The sequence below is a fragment of the Plectrocnemia conspersa genome, unplaced genomic scaffold (genome assembly GCF_051122295.1).
Source record: "Plectrocnemia conspersa isolate PC_06_02 unplaced genomic scaffold, ASM5112229v1 ptg000002l, whole genome shotgun sequence".
NCBI classification, from domain to species: domain Eukaryota; kingdom Metazoa; phylum Arthropoda; class Insecta; order Trichoptera; family Polycentropodidae; genus Plectrocnemia; species Plectrocnemia conspersa.
This window is the reverse complement of record NW_028277166.1, coordinates 21,152,426-21,162,820: the sequence shown is the minus strand read 5'-3', so window position 1 is coordinate 21,162,820 and position 10,395 is coordinate 21,152,426. Positions and strand designations below refer to the sequence as shown.

Below are 10,395 nucleotides of genomic sequence, written 5' to 3'. Positions count from 1 at the left end.
ATCCCTGAAGTTCTTATCGATTTTATTTAATCCAGCTTCCTTGAACATAATCTTTCTACGACTTGGTTCCGACAGCAACCAAAAATCTGGATGTTGAAAAAAACGTTAATAATTTTTCAACGCCTAAATTTACAAAAACTGTGAAAAATATACATATCAATGTAGTATAAGTAATTTGCTGTATATATGGTGACAGGTGGCAATTACACACATATATGTTGAATTAATATATATGAGAGAATGGCGGACGAGGCACCGCTGGTCGTCATTTATGTTTGTTTTTTGACATTTTAATTACAAAAAAATAAACTGCAGACTAAAAATGTTTAGATTTGTTTAATTACGAAAAAATGGCTATTAATAATTTTAATATATAGTTGACAGTAGGTTTTTCATTAAAACCAAGAGTTAAATACGAATATTAAAATTGAATAAAAACGTTGATTACTAAGACAATTGTATTTCTAAGGATAATATCTTATTTGAATTCGTTAATTTAAACGTATACCATCATTTGTTGTTACACAATATGTGTATATTAGAATATTTTACTTTTTTAAATAAAACGTCATGGACGCTTCCGGCGATATTAAGACTAGAAATTGTTAAGAATAATCACCGTGACATTTGTGGGGTCAGCCGGCCGGCCCTTATCGGCCCATTGCTGTTCACCCCTGAACTGAATCATGGATAACATCCTGGTAATTGGCCTAACTCAATTAATTGCATTCATTATCCAGCTGACGCAATGGTAAAGTCGTAGGGCGTAACTTCAATCATTACTCTGAAATTCGCGGAAATGTCATTATTTCGCATTGCATTTGCACTCAATATTTGTGAAAAATGATAACAATTTGACATCAGCGATTGGCACTTGTCCATTGCGTCCGGTTCAATATAAGCAAATGAACGGTAACATTGATTTTTAATTTGTCTTTTACAGATGGTGTATATAATAAAATTTCAACGCAGACTTTTATAAAATAGCAATCAACTCATACCTTCCATATACCAATAATCATGATCCGTCGAAAAGTGCCTAATGATTTATAAAAAATAAAATTAACTGACTCTGACTTTATTTTTATATTATTTTAAACACTAAGGTGCAATATAACATTACAATTGTAAATATAAATATAACGTATAATTAATTTTATTATTTGGTTTAAATTTTATTAATTCAATTATTATACTGTTCAGTTTATTAATAAAAATAATTTATTTAAAATATATAGACATAAAAAAAATTGTGCAATATCATCATGGGTCAAACCAGCAGTGTAATACCAAGTAAGTAAATCATATTGAATATCATAATTATATAGCATAATATTTAAGTCACGCTTTTCAAATCAATTATCGCACTTCACACTTCTCATTGTGTGACTACTTATTGTCTTAAGCGAACACCTTGTGCGTTACAAAAGCTCAAAGTCTTCATTCAATGTTTAGACAATGATTTGCTTTATTGTTCATATTGTAATTTTCATACATATTCATGGAAAAATTTAGTGCCAAGGTCGGAGTAAAGCTCGTATTTCGTATATTCGCCGGCAGTTCTCACGTTAATCTCCATATCAATAACTACATGTGTCTTTGTATTTTATGAATAGGAAGCAAAGCGTAAAATTTTACATTGATGATGTAATTAGCTTATCTTCCCAAACGTTTAAAATAATATGCCACCACAACGAGAACGATGAGTTTAATTGGTGATTTAACGGATCAAGTGGTAAATTGGATGAGTAACGTTCGAGCCGGAGAGATGAATTGGAATGACGTTAATTCATACTTAGTTAAATATAGTATTTTTCGCGACAAATTTAGGATATCATATTTAATTATCGCCAGTTAATTCTTTATACTTCATTATGACAAAATTATTATTCTATCAAAATGCAACAAACACACGTTCTTTTGATACAATATATTTGACAATTAATTATAATAAATAAAATAGTGAGAGAATTTAACAACAGATGGCCCCCAAGTCCAATAATCAAACTTGAGAGATCTACCCTCTTATAAACACCTGTTTAAGATAACTTTAAGGTCACAGCACCTGCTCTGATGAAAGGAACAGCCAAGTTAAATTGATGTCTGAAGGATATTTAAATATCAAATAGACCTTAGTATTAATCATATTCCAAATAATATATCTCTTTAAATCAAATATTTTACATACATATATTTTAAATAAATTGGAAATCCATTCTCCGCTAAGTATACTGTATAACTGTTATTACAAGTCGTCTACCATCTGGTAACAGGTGGTAGCACACGAATAAAATCCTTTATAGTTGAAAGATTGAGAAACCATAATGGGACAGATATATTTTCTTTATATAGAATCCGCTGATTTCGCAAAACAGAGATGTCATTTGCTTTAACTACTGTTACACTAACTTTGTTGCTTTTGCCGTGAAATCTTGACTTCCGAGAAGTGAAATTTCTTGCGCTCTTCCATTAGATGAAATTTGCCTTTAATGGGAGGACTTTTCGTAGTGTAAAATAGATAGCTTTAAAATCATTAATAAAATATGTATTATATCACTTTTGTCTAACTTCAGATCGTTCCACGCGGATTTTTAGTATTGATATATATTAAATGAATATTTATTTTATATAAGTATTATTTTGCGTCCCCTGATATAATAAAAGTAATTATCATTTTTTTATGTTATTTATTGCAAATCTTCCATTGAAACATGACAGGCGTTAGCGCGATGCGTTAACACTGGGTAAACACAATCAACAAATGCTATGTAAGCGAGACACCAGACCGAAATCAATTTCTGTCAATCAATGATTTATATTTTATTAATTATAAATTACTATTACAGTTTATGCACATCCTAGGTCCATTTTAATTTAATTATTCATCTGTGGTATTAAAAAATCTAGAGAAGTCTGATCTCTGATGATCAATCGGAATTAAAATTTAATAATAATTACTAATTCCGATCTCTCAAACATTGTTAAACACTAGGCTCTGTATAGTATTCGAACCTCAGACACACCCGGACAAATAGGATTTGAACCCAGGTGCTTCAAGTATTAGTTACTTATTTTGCCACTGTATTTGTCTTGTCTTGTGTTGTTCAGTCCAGTATGATAATTTAAAATAAATAATATAATGTAATTATTTAATAGCATAATAAATGTGGTAATTTTACGCGATTTGTTGATAAGTTGTTTCACAATATCATAAATAAATCTGGTTTGTTTACTTCAATGGAAAAAATGCTCATCGAGTCATCGCCACCCATTGCATTAACACATACATATGTATATGTATGTATGTGTTGACTACAAAGACTTGAGAGTTATCAAGTTTATCAGAAGCAGTTCTCTGAATCATGGTAGCATAATATGAAGTGTTTCTATGTCAGACAGAAGTATGCTTTCAAAATTCACTTTTTCTTAAAAAAAAGAAAGCCGACTATTACAAAATTCTAACAGAAAAGATTCTAACTGGGTTATCTTACCTAAACGAGAAAAGTTTTTTTGCGTTAAAGCTCGTTGAGTCACCATTATGGATTCAAATAAAATATGAGAACATCTAAAGAAGGCCTCAAGAAGCAGTTTTAAATTTAGTTTCAATAATAGTCGTTATCTCCCTTTTGTCGGCCAACGGTCGCCACAATTTTCAATTTTATATAAACTGTATCAAAGATGCTGACCTAACCAAGGATGAATTCATTGATCTTAGGACAAAAAGCTTACTGCAATTGGAGCTTGAAACGAAAACTCTTTTGATGTTTTGTGAAAATAGCATATCTTCATCTTGTAAAGCAAGCTACGGAATTTTTAATTCTCAAAATCGATAAGATATTCAACAGGAACAAAAATGGTTAAAAATCCTGCTCTAGATGCATTTATTTCACTGGTTGCAATAAGTTCCGAAACGATGAGTGCCTTTTTCTGATTTATTCGGGGTTTATTTTGTACTGCTAAAACCTCATTGAATCAGCTCGAGATTCAGCGCATCTATCTATATCTCGCACACATGCTTCAAAATTACAATAAAAATGAGCCAAAATATACTTGCGTACAAATCTGAGCAATGTACATGGTTATCCAATTTGAGTTTCCTATAAGTAGTACTGTAAATGGGGCTTCCTTAAAACCCTTTTCTTTTAAACGGCTACCCGATCATTTGAATTTGAATATAATATTTGACTTCTCCATATGAAATATATATCTCACACAATTTTTCAAGATGCAAAATTCTCCGCATATTCTTCTATTTCGAAACGATATTCGGTGCTTCCTCCGCAGAATTCACAGCTGCATTCAGACCAGGTAGTGAGACCGGTGTATCGAAAAGCGACACAGAATCCTTATTTAAGTCCGAAAGTATTGTTTCACAATGTAAGTTTTATGGCGATAAGATAAACCTATTTCGATAAGCAAACACATTTCGTTTTGACATCCTCGAGTATTTGGCGGTAAACAAAAAAAATAAAAATGGGTCAAGGGTTCAACAATTACGTACAATTCTGCTTGTAACCTAGATATGTGAAACATGAAACACTAGATGCATTAATATTTTTGCAATATTACTTTTTAATAAATTTTACTTTGGAATTTCAAAATTTATTTTTAAAGTCTTATGCATGAAATGTAATGTAAAAAAATACTCGGAACCGAACCGGGTACCGGATATTTGCATGCCCTGACTGTAAATCAGACAGCTGTCAATAATCACACATTTAAGAAATGGATCGCTTAACCACCGCTCAACGATTTAAAATTGTTCAATTGTTCTACAGAAATAACAATTCTGTACGAACTGCGTATCGAAATCTACTGGACGGTTATGGTTAATTTCATCGCCCTACTGAGCGAAAAAATGTAGTGAAAAAATTTGAAGAAGCTGAAAGCGTTGGAGATAGAGAGACCATTACATGCCCAAAAGTGACTGTATGTTACCCATTGTGGTCAGGCGGCATCATTGGGCCTTACTTTTTTAAAAACGATGAAGGTCGGACTCTAATAGTCAATGGTGAGCGCTATAGACGCATGATTACCGATTATTTTTGGCACGAAATCAAAGATATTGATGTGGAAGATACGTGGTTCGGCATAGCTTGCCACCGTTGGATGTTTTGCGTGAAAAGTTCCCAGATCGCATTATTTCACACTTAAGTGACGTCAACTGGCCGCCAAGTTCATGCGAGTTTTTAGGGTTACGCTAATGTCGTGTCTAAGCCGACAAACCCTAAACGTTGGAGCTCCTAAAAACCAACATCCGTAAAGTTATAGCCGAGATACCGCCCTAAATGTACAAAAAAGTCATCGAAAGGATCGGCTGCTGTAAAAGATCCAGAGGTGGCAATTTAACTGTATTTTTTTAAATTCGGAAACTAAATTTTGATCACCTTTGTCATCATTCTAAACTACGCCGCTAAAGTAATTTTATCTTTAAGAAAAAATATAATTTATATTAAGTAAAATATCTAAATATTTTATACTACGCGTAAAAAATTTAGTTATTTATTGTTTTTATTCATAGCTTGAAATTTATTGTAAATTTCGATTCTATTGCTGAAATTGAATAATATAAAGGAAAGTTAGATTTGAGCTGATTTAATCAATAATTACCTAAACATAGGGGTTCAAGACTGATAGGGAAGTTTTCCAGCCACTGGATTAGAAAGCTCCTAAACTCCTAATGAAATGTTGAGAAAATATATGTTTTTATATTATGTACTTGTGGAGAATTCAAATCATATTCATCAAAGCTAATCATGGAATATACTTGCTTATCTTCTCTTTGATTAGTTACAGCATTGAGCGATTTCGTTGCGAAGCTAACGACTGTAGCTAGTCAAGATTTGCAAGTCAATAAAACGTTTTATTATATAATCGTTATTAGTTATTCCAAGCTGCGTTCTCAAAATTTACCAAGAGCAGTCACTAGAAAAAAACATTCAAGACAAGGAGGGCATTTTGTGTTGGAATGAGAAGCATTTTCTTCGAAGACAATCCACGTCTACCATTCTTCGAAAGCCAATGACAGCTGTTGAGCGATTAACGAACCGAGTTCGACTCCCTCGGCACAAAAGGCCATTTCTTCAAAACGATCCTAAAAATGCATATCAATTCCTGTCGCGTCGCCTCTCTCGCCGTCGAATCGTGACTCTCGGTTATGTAAACCGGCGAAAGAGGCATCCGTTTACCGAGTCGAGTCGTCTAGGAAGCGCCCGAGTTTTTTAGACTCCGTCATAATATTCTGCATCGACTCAACTTCGTATTTACTGCGACTAGGAAAGTACAATTATTGGTCACGCAGAGAGATGCGGATTCGATCCAGCTACCTCTGCTCTGAGCCGAGCCATCCGGCCAAGTCGCTCCCACGGCCCCCGTGACCCCGTGAGAGTCTAACTGCGCACCTTTCACGCTTCTTCGCATTACCCAAAACAGCGAAACAGAACCATCGAACACTGCCCGGAGGCTCTGATACGAATTCGATCGGATCGATCGATTGTGTGTGAGCTGCTACCGGAAAAATGAGACGCATTCGACCTTTCTACGCTTCTGGACTAGGACTATGTTTGGATCTTGGGTACGGATCTTATTCTGCTATACGATAATTTCCAGACACTGTTTTAGCTCAGAGACGTAATTTAGGAAGGGCAGGTGGAGGCTTTCATTTTAACTTTTTTAAATCACCAGAATTAAGATTAGCTGCGATCAATATTCAGCAAAATTGATGAAACATTTTAAATAGATAATTTTATCAAATTATATACAATAGCTAATAATGTTTGGAACAAATTTTATATACATAATGATCGACGTTTGTTTTGTGTGGATTGGGATATAAATTAAATAACTAGAAATAAATTAATCGCGATCGAATTATTGCACTGATTAAAATAAAACAACAAATACAAAAACTTCACAAAAATTTGCGACGCACACCTGTTTTTGAGATAAGCATTTAACGATAATAAATGGTGGGCCTCTCCAACATTTTTATTCGTTCAACGAACAAATTCTGCGAATTTCTGTCATAGTAGATACGGCTGATAAATATTCTATTCACAAATGTTTTTCAAAGGCATAAAAGCATTTTTTTTTGTTGAGAAAAAGCGTCTCATCTCGCATTTCGAAACAAAATAAAGGCGTATAAAAAAACATGGATTTTACTCAGGAATATTGAGAGAGAGAAAGTGTGTTTCTCAAGTACACAAATTGTTTCGTTCTAACATTCTTTTCAAATTTCATTCAAGATAGTACAAACAAATATTCTATCAATTATAAAGCGCTTGAATGTTTTCTTTATGTAACAAAATATTTTAGTTGTTACTCGGCTATTGCAGTAAAAATGTGTTATCAATCTGTATGTTGCAGTTCTATAATCGCTTCATGATTTGTTGATAAATCATTCCCAACATTTATTGAAATGTACTGATAAAAGTTATGATTACATACAAATAAAAAATAATAAGAGACAAGCGTTCGTATATGTGATTGATCATTGCATTGAGGAGTAGACTAGTTTTCATGATGCCACTGATTTATCTCGGATATTATATGTTTTAATTTTGTCAAAATAAGACAGCTCATTGAAGTAAGTTTTAAAATATTTATAAGTTGAAAACTTGAATAAAAATAAAAAAAATATTTTTGAATACTATATATAACTTTAGCGGTAGAAATGCTATCTGTGGGAACAGGAGGATAGCTAGATCCCAGACCCGTTGCCAATTTTCATATAAATACTAGTTTTTATATGTCCAAAAAAAGCGTTCAAAGTTACCATTCTCTTAAATTACCATATTCATGAATCTAAGAAAATTAACCGACCGCAATTCACCGCCAGCAATTAATCGCTAGCAGTTTACCGCCGCGTCAATTGAACGCATAAACAATTTATAGTCTACAAATGATCGCTAGCATATTAGTGTCAATGCATCAGATAATAACTATTAAGTTTGAGTATTCCTTCCACACTTGCGATTCTGATTAGCAAGTATTGCTTGTATACGATTTTAACTTCATAAACGTGCTTCAGGATCGTATTGCTCATATTAGATAATAATATTATTTAAACCGTATAATTATATGATTATAGACAATTTCGCTTAATTGTCTTCACGTGTAGTTCTTCTCCGTTTCATTCATGTTTCTCAGCAAGGCTTTTATAGTTTCCGCCGCCGATTGTTGGCATCCGCTGCCTGTCGGTTTGTCCAGCTGATCACGACGACGAAAACGAGATGAACGTTCGTGCAAATAACATTTCGGTGCTTTTGCGTTTTGTAAAAGGGTGAACGGACCTCTGCGCGGTCCTCCTAGGTATTCCGCACACGTAGCGTTAGAACGAAAGTGCTCGAGTGTCCTTGGCCACGTTACTTGCCATAAACGCGTCCTGGTGATATCCTCTCGTTTGATTCAATCAAACGCTCGCTGCTCGTGCTCCTTTAGATCTGATTATGCTCGGACATCTAACGCTAAAATGCTGATTCGCATTTGACTAACGGGAGGTCAGAGATAATTTAAGAATGAAATATCGGATTTTAAAAGGTTACTTAGTTTATTATTTTATTGTTACTGAGCTCTCGCTTATAGACCACTACGCAACACGAAGAATCAGTAGTATTGATTTGTTCGATTCATCTCGTAAGAGATCTTCTTCCTTTGCATTCCTTGACGTCTCCAAAGCTTCTTATTTAACATTATGTCTAGTGATATATAGAGGCTAATTTATTAATTCAATAATTAGTTCCCATAACATAATCATTCTGTAATCTCTCTAAAAAAAGAGTGTCTTTCGTAACAGCCTAGGTAGGAAGTCGGTCCTCGCCTCAGTCCACGCAGCGTACTGAAGCGGAAACATGACTAAGGAACGCAGTTACTAATGGGATGAAACCCCTGCGCCATATGCAACTACTAAAAAAATAAAAGTCCGTTAAAAAATGTTTTATGTAGTGTTGAATAATGGCTCTAAGAGTCTCTAGTTATGACACGATTATTTTGTTTAACCAAACTTGTATTGCTTGTTAACCAACGCTACAATAACATTTTTACAAAATTTTATTTTGTGATAAATACTAAAAAAAAATGCAACGATTTTATTACAGAAAATTGTACTTTTCAACTCTCTTATTCAGCCTTAAATTAATTAAACGTATGCCTAAAAAAATAATTACATGAAAATGTATTTTTTTATGTTGTCGAAGCAGTGCGTTTTAAATTTAAATTTTACTGATTTTATTCCAAAATTTATCTAAAATCTAGGCATTACGAATAATGAATAACACAACTGAAATTAGCGTCTAGTTAACAACTTTTCTGGGTTGTTTTAATATTGTTTAAACAGATTCAGTCGTATTACGAAATACTTTCATGCCCAATGTTCAGTCTGTATTCCACTTTAAATCATACCCATTTTAATATTTGTTAAATATCACATTTTTATTAATGAGTCTTCACCTGTTACAGTTTTTAGGCAGTAACATAACTAGGTTCACTAATGAATGGATTAGTACTTTCCAGCTTAGCTTTATTGAATCCCAAGTAACATTCTAAATATGAAATGGTACTTAGTGCTCGCCCACGTATCGCTGCCACGCTCAGTTACGACGATCTGGTGATGTAATTGAATTAGCTTATTTTTACTGGACTTTTATGACGGATGCAATAATATATTTTCAGAACAAGTTGCAAACTAGCATCCGAGACGACCGTTAAATATTTTGAACAAGTGTGAGATCTGATCGCTTATACTAAATAATGGTCAGAGTCATTAATTAACGCGCAATGTAATGAGACGAAAATTTTAAATTAAAATAAATATGAATCAGATTATAATAAAACATTTTAATTATAAAATTTTAAGAATATTAAAATGACTTAGAGGACCACATACGATTGGTGACCGCTGCACTATAAAGTCGCGATCGCATCCCTTATTCTTGTCCGTTGCAGCCAGGACATCAGCGCTTAAAAACGCTGCCATTCAGCTTCTCAACGAGCTTGCCAAACACAAGGATATTTTCGGAAATTTTCATTATAAATAAGAAATTGAAACATTTAAAACATTACAAATGTTTTGTGGACGAGATGATTTTTTTGTGTACAAAGTAATATTTACAGATATTGGTATTTTAATAGTTTATTAATATGTAGTATATATGTATATTCATGTTATATGATATTATTGTATTGAGTTTTTAACAATATGCAAGCAATTTATAGCTAAGCTATAAAGTGACCTACTTATCATATGTACATAAATGTCGCCTCCTTAAATGACATTTCAAATTTCACCCCCAAGCCACCGACTGGCCCCAACGTTTCACTTTTCAGTGCTTCCAAAACATCTATATATATATATAGAGAGAGAGAGAGAGCTTTATTCCTATGAACTCGATTGTGTAA

General features: G+C 33.2%; 1 protein-coding gene across 1 annotated transcript in view; it reads left to right on the top strand.

Moving 5' to 3' along the window:
- The first annotated feature begins 572 nt into the window (after positions 1–572).
- Positions 573–10,395, top strand: part of neur (E3 ubiquitin-protein ligase neur) — a 30,066-nt gene continuing 20,243 nt past the window's right edge. The window contains exons 1-2 of the mRNA XM_088205142.1: positions 573–701; positions 944–1,293. Coding sequence (XP_088061268.1) covers positions 1,266–1,293 — 28 coding nt within the window. The 5' untranslated portion in view covers positions 573–701; positions 944–1,265. The remainder of the gene's footprint in view (positions 702–943; positions 1,294–10,395) is intronic.